Source organism: Schistocerca americana, chromosome X (assembly GCF_021461395.2).
Source record: "Schistocerca americana isolate TAMUIC-IGC-003095 chromosome X, iqSchAmer2.1, whole genome shotgun sequence".
Classification (NCBI taxonomy): Eukaryota; Metazoa; Arthropoda; class Insecta; order Orthoptera; family Acrididae; genus Schistocerca; species Schistocerca americana.
This window is the reverse complement of record NC_060130.1, coordinates 945,867,567-945,881,305: the sequence shown is the minus strand read 5'-3', so window position 1 is coordinate 945,881,305 and position 13,739 is coordinate 945,867,567. Positions and strand designations below refer to the sequence as shown.

The 13,739-nt window shown below is 36.9% G+C and overlaps 1 protein-coding gene across 2 annotated transcripts in view; it reads right to left on the bottom strand.

Moving 5' to 3' along the window:
* Window positions 1-851: 851 nt before the first annotated feature.
* The window catches only part of LOC124556552 (GDP-fucose protein O-fucosyltransferase 2), a 101,248-nt gene continuing 88,360 nt past the window's right edge, over window positions 852-13,739 (bottom strand). For both annotated transcript variants that reach the window (XM_047130511.1, XM_047130512.1), the window contains 3 exons: window positions 11,969-12,146; window positions 5,033-5,162; window positions 852-1,180 (listed from right to left, as the gene is read on the bottom strand). In XM_047130511.1, coding sequence (XP_046986467.1) covers window positions 1,027-1,180; window positions 5,033-5,162; window positions 11,969-12,146 — 462 coding nt within the window. In that variant the 3' untranslated portion in view covers window positions 852-1,026. The remainder of the gene's footprint in view (window positions 1,181-5,032; window positions 5,163-11,968; window positions 12,147-13,739) is intronic.

Genomic DNA, 13,739 nt, shown 5'->3' with positions numbered 1-13,739 from the left:
AATGTACGCTAATTCAGGTGAGCTGGAAAAACAATTCTGTAATATTCAAGTAGAGTATTTGTAGGGCCAAATTGGTAACTTCAATTTATTGGGAGAATTCTCGGAAAATGTTGCTCACTTAAAAACGAACGAGAGAGAGAGAGAGAGAGAGAGTGTATAGAACACTTACGTGAACAGTAATTTAGTACTGTTCGAGTGTTCAGTATCCCCACCAGGTTGGTTTAGAGGAATGCATTGAAGTACTTCAGAGACATGCTGCTAGGTTTGTTACCAGTTGGTTTGATCAACAGAAAAGAATTACAAAAATGCTCCATGAGCTCTAATGGGGATCCCTTGAGGGAAGGTGACATTCTTTTCACAAAACGCTATTGAGGAACCAGCAATTGCGACGAAGTGCCACCAGCTTACACCTGGCAAAGACAAGGTAAGATAAATTAGAGCTCCTATGAAGGCCTTTCCCTAACTTGATCTGTGCGTAGAATAGGAAAGGGAATGACTAGCAATAGTAATAAGGTGCCATCCACCATGAACATTGGCAGCAGAAGTGAGCAACCAGCTGACATACAGTCTTGCATCCAGGCCATAGTGTATGTGATAATACTGCAGTTGCTGAATGCATACTGGCAGGGGTAGCCAAGCAGTCCATAAACATGTGGAACAAGTGCTGTAGGGCTGGTGGCTTTTATGTAGATGTAGAACAGTACATACTTTTACATATCAGCATCATGATAGACATTCCAGTTACACAAATTAAAAAAGCTGAAAGGCAAACAGGGATGAAAACCAGTATCTTCAGTAAAAAACTGCGATGTTTGGTTGGCTTCACATACATACAAGAAACACAAACTCTGTACAATGTAATGTGGAAATTTACTGCAGAAACAGATTAACAGCATCATGTACAACTATTTGAAATGTATTAAATTATTGGTCATCTTACATTCCACAGAAGAAACTTATCACTGGTCATTTATCTCAACCAGGATTGTTTTGTGCAAACTGAATTAATAACAGCATGTTTATTTATTAAAATACCACTCTCCACTGAGCAGGCTTTGAGCAGTTCCTCACTCCATCTCCACACAATCTATTGTATGTTGCTTCAGTAGGAAACCCCATTATTTCACGCTCTTCCTGGATACGAAATGAAAATGTTGACTCATATGATCCAATAAAGTACCTGCAATTACAGAGAAAGGTATTTTGACTTTATATATGCAAGGAAGAAAAATAAACATTTTTACATTTATTTTTGATACACAGCAACCATAAGAATTTTAACATTTTGGAGACGAGTGACATAGCTCCAATTAGACAAGCAACGTAAGACCTATGTCGGCTCTTTCTCAGCTTTGTCTGTATAAAGGTACTCTATGATACTTATATTAAAAAAAATTAACTTTCATTTCATAGGCAATACAATTTGCTGTTTGCAAAATGGAAATTAACTAGGAATGTACTTCTTTTGATAACAAAACACAAAATGACTGCATCCAACGTCGATGTCAGAACAAACTTGGGAATGATAGAAAAGATGAAACTTGCATGTATTTTGGATTATAACGCAAACAACACTGGTGTGGATTACAACTAGCTAATGAGCTACCACCATTTTGGGAGGAAGCAAGTAAAGTGGCATAAGAAAGTTTTTTTTCCTCAGTTTCAAGAAAAAAATTGTATGTTTTACGTAAAAAGTCGAGGCCCACTATCACGCATCTCATTGAATTGGCAGTGGCTGTTATACACGAAGGAGGCCTTGTTACATCAACTTCCACTCAAGACAGTTCACCTGTAAACAGACTCGGTGGTAGACATTTTCTTAAATTTATTCTGACTACAGGAAGGTCAAAATGGCCTTTCAGGAGAGGCAAGATTTGTGCAGAACGAACCAAGGTAAGCTCTGGGAAAGTGGCAAGAAAATATATGGGTATTATTGTGAAGAATGTGAAACAGGAATTTTGTTTTCCCAAAAACCTTCAAAAATTTTCAAACTAAGGCATTTGTAACTAAGTAATTATCAATAGAAAGAACTACTTTTTCAAACAGTTTTATTTTTAGTATCAACATCTGGCCTATTTAGGAAATGACACAAAAAAAAATTGTTGCTGTGAAAACAAATTTTGATCAATACAGAAAAAAATGGTCACTGTTGTAAGTCTATGTTTCTTTGTCGTATTCCATAGAAAAAGACCCCTCTTTCAAATGGTAGGTGCAGTAGAATGTAGCACATAAAGTTCAGAATAAATGTGAAAACACACAGTATCAGCCAGTTGAACTGAGTCCTTTGCCCAGTCTTCAAGGTATTAAAGGAAAGATAACAATTTACAGTGAGTTGGAAAAATTGAACTTAAGTGAAAAGCAACAATGAATGCAAAAGAACTAGAGTAATTACACATAAGGAAAAATGGCAGATTTTATACAGAAGTAACCAGCATGGAAGAAAATAGTATAGAAGCAACAAAATATAAACAGAGTGAAGAAACAATGATAGGAATACAATATGAGCAATCATAGTGAGCCATTTTATTACAATCAACTACCTAGTAATGTTGAGGATCCATGACAGTTTAAACACCATCTAAAACTCACTGTCATTGTTCAGAATTGTGTTAAGGTGCTCATCTTGCTCAATGGTAAACAGTACATCAGGAGTCCTCATGATATTGATTATTTGCAGGGAGCTCCAAATGAACACTGCATTCAGATGACATGCCTACAAGCCCCAGTATATTTTGCTGGTTAAGGAAAATGGGTGGCATGTATCAAGTGTCCAATTTTATCTCATGTTAACACCTACCACACAAGAATACCTTCCACCACCTAGTTAAACAATGCTGTACTGGCAAGCAGGTGTTATACTTCATTTGTTTTCTGATGTTCTTATACCCTGCCACTCGCATATACCAATGTATTCGGCAGCTTATCAGTCCACGTGACCTTTTTAATATACTTCAAGCCTTCAACAGCAGTTTTCTTTTGACCATATTTATCTCTGTGTCTTGCAACATGCGGTGAACACTGGTGGAGGGATTGCTTCTGCAATCCATAGCAAGGTGGTGTTTCTGCATGTTATGACTCTTCTCTCAGCAGTTAATTATGACTCTTCTCTCAGCAGTTAACTACTGGACAACTACTGAAGATTTTGCCCAAATCAAAGTACTCACAGTACACCCTGACATGGTGGCATGTGAAAAGCCAGTGTCTTCACATCAGTAATATGTCTGAAAGTGTGGTCCTGCACAAATGTGCTGATATTTCTCATTGTACACTTGACTGTCATATTGATGAGTAGCACAAGGTACTAACTCTCTCTCTCTCATATATATTCCACCCCTCCCCACATCCTCCCTCCCTTTCTTCCAATGCAACAGCTACCTCCAATTCAACTGCGAATTACTGTGTTTGTAGCCATATGCTGTAATTTTAAAAAGAGGATATCACATGTCATCTGTTCCTGTAAGCCAATACATGGGGCATGAGAACATCACTGGAGGCCATACTATTTAGCAAAACTTATAGCACTCTCATTGTTGTACAAATGAAACATCCAAGCACCATATTTTACTGAGGTAACATTGCAGTGCTGACAAGACATGAAGTATGGGTTGGGTATCCCCACCTCACAAAATAGTTTAGTAACTGAGTATAACCAAGAAACACAAATAATGTTCAGCAAATTCATAAGATATTCTTTACAATGAAACCGGTTGTAAGAATAGAACAAAACATATGTTGTAAAGTTTGAGAGTTTTAGATGTATAATGAAGTCAGTGAATAAAGTTGCTCTTGCAGTTCTTTGCTGATAATTGCTCTTCTGTTCTTCTGCTTCCCTCAAATCTATCTCCACGTATCTGAAGTATGCAGCACCTTCTTGGTCCTGTAACTTCCAGTGCTACTGGTATCTAAAGTTTCCTGGCCATAGCTTTCCAGCTAATTTCCCCACAGATTGTGTTTATGTATACTGTCATTACATAATCAATCGTGACAACTGACTTTCACACTGATTTTGATACTTTCATTCATTTTGAGTATTATATCAAATTGCACACCATACACTAGACAGCATATGATTACCTCAGTCTGGATTCAAATTTTGACTAGTTTTCCATGTGACACAATGTCTATGGAAAAGCCTGAATGCTGTCACTTCTTTCTGAACAGTGAACTACTGTATTTCTGTGATTGATTGTAGAGAATGTGTTATTCTTAGCTTGTGATTATTTGCAGCTTCAAAGAAAATGAAACATTTTAACATAAATTTTCTCTCTTTGAGAGCAAATTTACATCTGTTAAAAGTGGTAATGACACTATTTTGCCAGTCACTTTTTGAGTTGGAGCAGTAAACATTTTATACTGAATGACTGTGGATGTGTTCATTGCAGAAACTGTAAAACTAAATACTTTACTTTGTTCAGAGTAGCTCCTCTCTGGATTCAAAAGTATGCTTGTCCTCAAAATAGAGCTGGTTTGAACATCAAAGTAATTTGTAGACGTGGTCGTAATGGTGGTGGCATGTCCTTGCTTTCTCTAAACTTGGAGATGACTTACATAGCTAGTTTTGTTTCACCAAAACAAAACACTGTCAGATATGACTCCCAGGAAAAAATCTTTGGGACAACTGGGTATCAAATGTCAAGCATTTTTAGTATAACACTTACTTACAGAGCCACCAGTCTGCATTATGAACTCATAAACAGTTGGAGTTATGTAAGAAAATTGAAGAAAAAAATCAGAGAAAGCAGACAGAGATTTGAAACAGTCTCAAACATTCTGCATGATTTACCTGACATTTGTTACAATAACAGAAATATTTACAGTAAGGACATTGTTTCTTTTTCTCACACACGTAACAAACAAAAGCAAACACATATAGCAGTAGCAAATACATAGATGATTACATAAAACTTATGCTGAAAGATGACTGCCTCTCATATGCTGCCACCAAAAATGATTTGTTTTGTTTTGCAGCATATGTGCTCAAAAGGGAATATAAATTCTGTGCAAGGAAACTACAGTTGTAATTCTATACTACCTTGCATGTGAGCAAATTATTTGCTCTATAATTGCAACACCTCCATCTTTGTACTTCTCTTTCACTTTAGCTGGGGCTTTGTATCTTAACACATTGTATCCCCTCAGAAATGATTTCAGTTCTTTAAACTCTGCAAAAGAAACAAAAACATTTGAATACTAAAAGATTTGTGTAAAATGCAATAAAACTAACATTGTAACTGCAATAGAAAATTGCAAAGAGCATTTAATAATCCCTCAAAGGTACCAGATTTTGTTCTGATGTGTTTACAACCTATTTAACCCTCTTCATCTTTATAACATAGTAGGGTGCATGGTGTCCATTTAAAAGCAAGGATATAAATAGTGAAAATAATTTTTACTTAATAATGACAATATGTTAGTCTCAGATAGAACCAAGTAGCTAAACAAAATTATCTATGGCACAGGAGTTGTAAAGGAGAAATATTTCTGAGCCTGCTTGTTTCTCTTGAAAATCAATACAAAGTATCTATAGTATGATTATACGGCAATACTATTCTTATTGCTTACTTTCAAAAAGAACGTTTTCATTCTTTTCAAGAGTTCTTTGCTAAGAATACTGTAACAAAAAGTGCTGATGCTAGCAAGTTAAGAACTCCAGAATAAGCTTTTTCTCCCTTCAAAATAAAATTCCTATATTTATGAAAATCCAAAAGTTTTAATATCTGTTCACATATTACATTAATAACTGGTTTACCCCTTTACTGTGCATACATACATTCTTTAAAGATTAAGGGATGAACTACAATTATCATAAAAATATTTTATCATCTATGCTGTTGCTATATGTGTACATCATTTGGGACTGACTATAATACTGCCATTCGCAAACATGACTTGCCTGACTTTTACATTTGATGAAAGGTCTTTCACAAGGAACAGACATGAAACCATGGTAAATAAATTCATTCTCTTGTCTGCATTATTGGAACTGTGCCAGAAATTTCAGTAGCATTTTGGGTAACATTTTAAGGCCAGCCCCCTAGTAAAAATACAGGTGCAACTGGCTTGCCTCAATGTCCACCACCTGTAATTTTAAAGGTGTGCTTCCTTAACATTTCTCTGCAGTGCTGTGAAGTTTTTTTAATGCTTCCCACATAATTGGGTTTTCAGTAGCGACTCTAGTTACAGCATTGGTCACTAGATGGTGTGGGCATGCTGGGAAAGTACTTCTTTTTTTTTGTGGGTCTTCACCATGGCATGTTTCAGTGCTTATGCACTTCGTTGCGTCAACATGGCCAGACTATTTTACTGATGACAAAACAGCTCACAAGTCACTTCCTGAGTTTGAAGATAGTTAGACTGAATTTTCAGATCATGTTGCATACAAAATATGGATTATGTTTAAGAAGAAATTTCTGACATCGCAGAAAAGAATGTTTATAATGAAATTCTCAGTACTTTTTTTTCATATTTTCATTGGAAGTGCTTTCAGTACAAAATTAGTAGTTTTATTTTCATATGTGACTTTCTGTGGTAAATAAGAAGAAGAGAGATGTCATCAAACACCTTCAGGTACAAGCAATGGCATTATTCCCCTAGATATCATGCATGAAGAACATGGATGACTTCAACAGAAGAGCAAGAATTTAGTGCCATGTTCTCTGTGAGAAAACTGGACAACCACTGACTGTGTGCCAAACACTGCGGTATTTGAGAGACAATCATGTTTCAAGAAATCAAAGAGAAAATCCTCAAAATCATGAGATATTATTTTTGTCTTATCTTCATCAGTCAAACTCTTGTAGACTATTAACTTGAAATCATTTCCTTGTAATAACTTAGACTGAAGTAGGGGAAAAACAAAAATAATGAACAGAGTGCTCTAAGAGTCACAGGAAGCTCACTGAAAAAGTGTAGAACTAAGATGCAAGCTAACAGCGTAATGAGTCTGTGCACATGACTATGCTTCAAAATATATAATACAGAGCTGATAATTGTATCATAAGGTATCACCAAATATGATAACAGTACTTTGGTTATGTTATCATTTCATCTTCTAACAATAAGTTGCACTATCAGTTGATAATATGTAATTCATTATATTAAGTATTTTTGTATAATGTAATTATACTGGTTTCTGAAAAATTTTTTCATGTACCCTTGACCAATTTTTTTCAGTTTTCAAAAATGGCGATATAAAAAAAGTCACCTTGTGAAGTCATATGTCAATTCAAGATCAATCTAATACACACTAATTTATATTACAAAATCTATATTTTTCATTAATGTCACGGTTACTACTACACTAAAAACTTTCTAACAGTAACAACTGCTTCAAATACGGAAAAACTATCAACTTTCTCTATGCAGATCGCATAAAGTAGCTCAGGACTGTAAGTACTAAATATGATTTAAACCAGCCACTGTTACATTCTTAACTTCAGTTTCTACAGCAACATATCTGAATTTACACTTAAATGCTTTGAACAGACAACAAAACAACCAAATAGTGTTACTTTGTGATTAAACGATTCAGGAACTGTGGTAATGGTTTTGAAGAAAATGTCCACACCAGTTACACTTTTCTGTCTATTTAACACCACAACAGGTCAAAAGCAGTGGTGGTTTTGAATAAACAGAACAGTGCAAATGGTGCAGACATTATCTTCATAAATAATTGTAACCGGTCATGAATTGGTTTTCTCAATTGAGTAACCTATGTTAAATTCAAAATGATTTATTAAGTTTATTACTGTTATTTGTATTTTTATTGATGCTTTTAATGATTTGTTGCAAAAGATGTACAATATTAAACTGGACGTGTTGAAATGCATTATTATGTACACTATGCCACAACAAATAAAATATAGGGCATTAAGAGCAGATGCACCTGCAGTGGAAATTCGGAAAAAAGTTAGTAATACATTTGAGAAACATTTGAAGCCTGCTTTCATATAAAAAATAATTGTTTAATAACGAATAGTGTACTGTTGTAGTGTGATAACACTGAGCCACTCACAGCAACTGTCGACATAAAAATTAGGGATGCTACTTATACGTATCTTATTCTGTATATTCACTTGAGGCAGTATCAAGTGACAACCATTGTCTGGGGCCTTAAAGGAGGGAGCATGAGTCAAGAAATTTCAGAGGGGTAATGAAGAGTATTACCATGTTTTCGATCCTATTGCACACACTAAAAAATTGTGGCTCTGTCTAATATAAATCACATGTCTCACTGCTAGCATTGTTCACAATGAAATACTACTTAAAAACTGTGTGACTTCTTCAGCAATCTGACTACATGATATACAACGTGCATCTGAGTTTGGTCTCAGAAAAGACAGGAAACAAGAGTCACCAACAAAATACCTTTACTGTCATTCAAAGTACTCACCATTAGCTACATCACACTTCTGACGCCAGTTGTAAAGCTGTTGGAAACTGTCAACAAACACTTTTTGTGGAACTGTTCCAAGTACCATGGTCATGTTGTTGGGTATCCACATCATTACAGGAGATGAGACATGATGCTACCAAAACAATCCAGAGAACAAGCGACAGACAATAGAATGGTTTTCTTCATTTTCCCTGCCTCCCAAAAAAAGCTGGCTGACAAAATGAAACATTAAAATGATATTGATCACCTTTTTCAACAGCAGCGGCTAGATCCTTCATGAATTTCCATCCGAGGGAAACGCGGAAGATGATGAGCTAATTGTGATTGCTTTGAGGGCCTTTATTTTTTGAGACCATTCACCAAACTTTTCAGATGCATCTTGTATATTTCTAAGGACAGGAAATGATAAGTTTTATTTCATGACAAAATTTTGTCATTGTTTTACAATTTCTGGGTTATCATTTGCTAATTTGGGTGTTATTTTCTACCAATTTTGGTGTTACTTTCTGCAAATTTTTGGCATTTTCTGCCAATTTTGACCTTATTGTTTGCTAATTTTGTTATTAGTTACTGAGAGCTTATTTTTAAAGTACCATAAGTTCCTTATTTTTGTCTTATTTCATTGTTTCTTCGGTGTTATGATAAAAATGATGATACGTCCATTAATTACAATAAACTTATCGACATCACAGATCACATTTGTTAACATTATTGGAAACAGAAATCACCCATGTCCAACATATTACACCTATTTCATTAAAGAAAAAATAACTTCGCAACCATGCACTGTTAAAAGTTTTTCATAAAAAGCGTCATTTCTTCAAAGTACTCTCCTGAGACATTATGCTGCTGATCCGTCAACACTTCTCAGGCGCCTAGAGTCTAAATTTGAATAAGGAAGACAAACAGGCTTTAGCATAACACCCGAAATTTGGCAATATCCACATATGCTCCTGGCACGGAAAGTTGCTTTTCCACTAAATTATGAAGAGAATATCTTAGACAGCTTACACTAGCAGTTCTAGGTACATATAACAAACTCTTTTCCATGTCAGCATTAATAGTGTTCACTATCATTCCATGGTTGAAACAAGAACATAGGCTGGTTATAACACGCCCAGTTGGTGTTTCATGATTGATGCTGCTTCCTTCCTTATTACTCCAAAGATCTAATTATATAATTTCTTATTTTTAGGAAGCAGACAATGGAAGGTTCAAATATAGTAAGGAAAGTAAAAAATTATTTGCAATGGAGGGTTGAGTTGATAACATTTACTAGCATATCACTGACTATATGATTTATTACTCAAGTTATCATTCATTTAAAACCTGCTTAACTTCACTCAGTTTTAGCAATGTCCCATATGCCACAATACACTGTTAATAACTTCACATTGAAACTTTAAGACAAAAAGAATGCAGTTTGCATAATCAGTCTATAACCAGTCTGAAAGCAATTGCGAGCATGGTCAACCTGTGTTGACTGGATACTGCAACTGCTCACTCGCCACTGTCATGCTTAATAATGTGAGAACATAGCACAAATAATTAGCCTGAATACATAATTCAAAACCACACCACTAAATTGAGCACATTTAGTGAAGGCGGCCAACCAATGCCTCCCCCAACTGTCCACATGCTACTGCAGTGCTACACCTAGCGCATGCCACAGAGCAACAATCACACTTTCAGAGAGCATTATCACTGGGTAAAGATTACTCTAACATGCTGGACACGGCCAAATCAACGATAGCTGCTGTAATATAACACACATTCTGCAGTAATGCAGATCAATAAAGTTACAAAAAATGTGACAAAATATAAAAAATATTCCAGGGTGGGAGGATATTGGACCCTAACACTGTGAACACAGATTACACAGATCCATGGTCAAAAGATTTATTAGCCTAGTCAAAGTGCAACCCAGTGTGTTTGATTGTTTCCTTCACCTTGTCCGAGTATTCATCCATTAATATTTTTCAAAATCTTTCTGATTTCATCATCAAAATTCAATTTTCCACAACAATGAAGCAATACGCACTTTTAACTTTGAATGCAGCTAAATCCAGTAACATAGGATTTTTCAATTTTCTGTACAACAAATCATACCAAACAGAAAGTGTTTTGTGGAGTTCTTTAATGTGGTGCATCAGTTAAACTGTATTTTTTTGTAGTCCCCAATTATAAATACAAAAATCATCAAAAAGGGCACTATATCTTCAAAAACACATGAATCAATATGACATCTGCTCAATCAACCAATCAGAGCATGGGACACATGATGTCATGCAAACATGTGTCAGGTGGTAAAACTTGAGTGCTGACAATATACAATATTTATTCAATATTACTTTTACGGTTTTGTGAATGAATGAAGTCTGTGGTGACAGCGTGATCTGTTGTGCAGACTTGGGTCTAAGTTCTGTTGATACATGATTCAGATGACACATTGATTTACGTGTTTGCACAGCTAAAGTGCTGTACTTGGCACTATTCAGATTCATATTTGCATAAATGAAAATATACGGTTTAATTGCCGCACCAAATTACAGCTCTCTCAGAAATGAGTCTTTTTTTGTTTTTGGTACAATAACTCATGATAGACAAAGCAAGGAGGAAATAAAAAGCAGACTAGCACTGGCAAAAAGGACATTACTGGACACGAGAAGTCTACTAGTATCAAACACAGATCTTAATTTGAGGAAGAAAGTTCTGAGAATGTTATGTCTGAGCACAGCACTGTATGGCAGAGAGACGTGAATTGTGGGAAAATCAGAACAGCAGAGAAGGGAAGCATTTGAGATGTGGTGCTACAGAAGAATGTTCAAAATTAGGTGGACTGATAAGGTAAGTAATGAGGAGTTCTCTGCAGAATCAGTGAGGAAAGAAGTATACAGGCAACACTGACAAGAAGAAGGTACAGGATGACAGGTCATCTGTTAAGGCATCAAGTAATAAGTTCCATGGTACCAGAGAGAGCTGCACAGGATAAGTTGGGCTACTCTGAATTGATAAGGTTGGCACAGGAGAGGAATTAGTGGCGGGCCACATCAAACCAGTCAAAACACTGATGGGAGGTACTTTTGTTTAGCGTTACATCTAGAGTCACAGTTCTTTAAGAGGGACATCAAGTGTCATTTTATGATAAGAACAATTCTGAGTGCAGAGCAAAAAGTTCAAAATCCAATTACAGCATTCAGCAACTATCACTTAGTAATATCAGTTTCTGTTGCCCTCAAATTTATGATATTTTTACACTGGAATAAGGAAAAATACCAAATTTTCTGATATTTCATAAACATCACTGACTTTGCATTATGTTGCTAAAAACTGCAGATTTTTTCTTTGTTTTGTGTTCAATATTTTCCTGTCCCTACATATTACTAATGAAACAGGTGCTTTATATAAGTTAACCATTCATAGAGAAAGTAACAGTAACAATACGGGTAAAAGCTAATCTAGTTCTCTGTTTACCTGATACAAGAATGTCTACATAGCCTGATGTAACAGACATAGAGCTATTAAAGGTAGAACACTGCAGAATCAAATATTCCACTATTTGCACAGATATACCTTCTTTTGGAGCATCTGTTGCGATAAATACTGTGTCCAACTCCAAATTCTTTAACAACTCGGAGATCTGTTGGGCTGCTCCCTTGATGCTGGGTACATCTTTTGCCCTTGCCCAGACAAAATCTTTTCTCCTCAGATGTACACACAGGTATGGTCCACCATGTGCTTCAGAAAATCCCTGTGTGAAGTATGTACAAAGTAACACATGTAAATCTGCTTCTTGTATTTCAGTTAATCTTTATTAATATAAAATCTTTCATGATTGCCTTCTTATTCAAAAAGAGTGTTGTCCAGAGAAATTATGCACTATGTGCACTGGTGAAAAACACTGTCATCATCCTCTTTTGATATCACAAGCCATGACACTGTTTTTCAAATACACTACTGGCCATTAAAATTGCTACACCACGAAGATGATGTGCTACAGACACGAAATTTAACCGCCAGGAACAAGATGTTGTGATATGCAAATGATTAGCTTTTCAGAGCATTCACAAAGGGTTGGCGCCGGTGGTGACACCTACAACATGCTGACATGAGAAAAGTTTTCAACCGATGTCTCATACACAAACAGCAGTTGGCCGGCGTTTCCTCGTTAAACGTTGTTGTGATGCCGCATGTAAGGAGGAGAAATGCATACCATCACGTTTCTGATTTTGATAAAGGTCGGATTGTAGCCTATTGCGATTGCGGTTTATCGTATCGCGACATTGCTGCTCGCGTTGGTCGAGATCCAATGACTGTTAGCAGAATATGGAATCGGTGGGTTCAGGAGGGTAATACGGAATGCCCTGCTGGATACCAACGGCCTTGTATCACTAGCAGTCGAGATGACAGGCATCTTATCCACATGGCTGTAACGGATCGTGCAGCTATGTCTCGATCCCTGAGTCAACAGTTGGGGACATTTGCAAGACAACAACCACCTGCACGAACAGTTCGACAGTGAAACTTCCTGGCAGAGTAAAACTGTGTGCCCGACCGAGACTCGAACTCGGGACCTTTGCCTTTCGCGGACAAGTGCTCTACCATCTGAGCTACCAAAGCACGACTCATTCTGGAGTTCGACAATGTTTGCAGCAGCGTGGACTATCAGCTCGGAGACCGTGGCTGCGGTTACCCTTGACGCTGCATCACGGACAGGAGCGCCTGTGATGGTGTACTGAACGACGAACCTGGGTGCACAAATGGCAAAACGTCATTTTTTCGGATGAATCTAGGTACTGTTTACAGCATCATGATGGTCGCATCCGTGTTTGGCGACATAGCGGTGAACGCACATTGGAAGCATGTAGTAGTCATCGCCATACTGGCATATCACCTGGTGTGATGGTATGGGTTGCCATTTGTTACAGGTCTCGGTCACCTCTTGTTCGCATTGACAGCACTTCGAACAGTGGACGTTACATTTTAGATGTGTTACGACCCGTGGCTCTATCCTTCATTTGATCCCTGTGAAACCCTACATTTCAACAGGATAATGCACGACCGCATGTTGCAGGTCCTGTACCGGCCTTTCTGGATACAGAAAATGTTCGACTGCTGCCCTGGCCAGCACATTCTCCAGATCTCTCACCAATTGAAAATGTATGGTCAATGGTGGCCGAGCAACTGGCTCGTCACAATACGCCAGTCACTAATCTTGATGAACTGTGGTATAGTGTTGAAGCTGCATGGGCAGCTGTACCTGTACACGACACTCAAGCTCTATTCGACCCAATGCCCAGGCGTATCAAGGCCGTTATTACAGCCAGAGGTGGTTGTTCTGGGT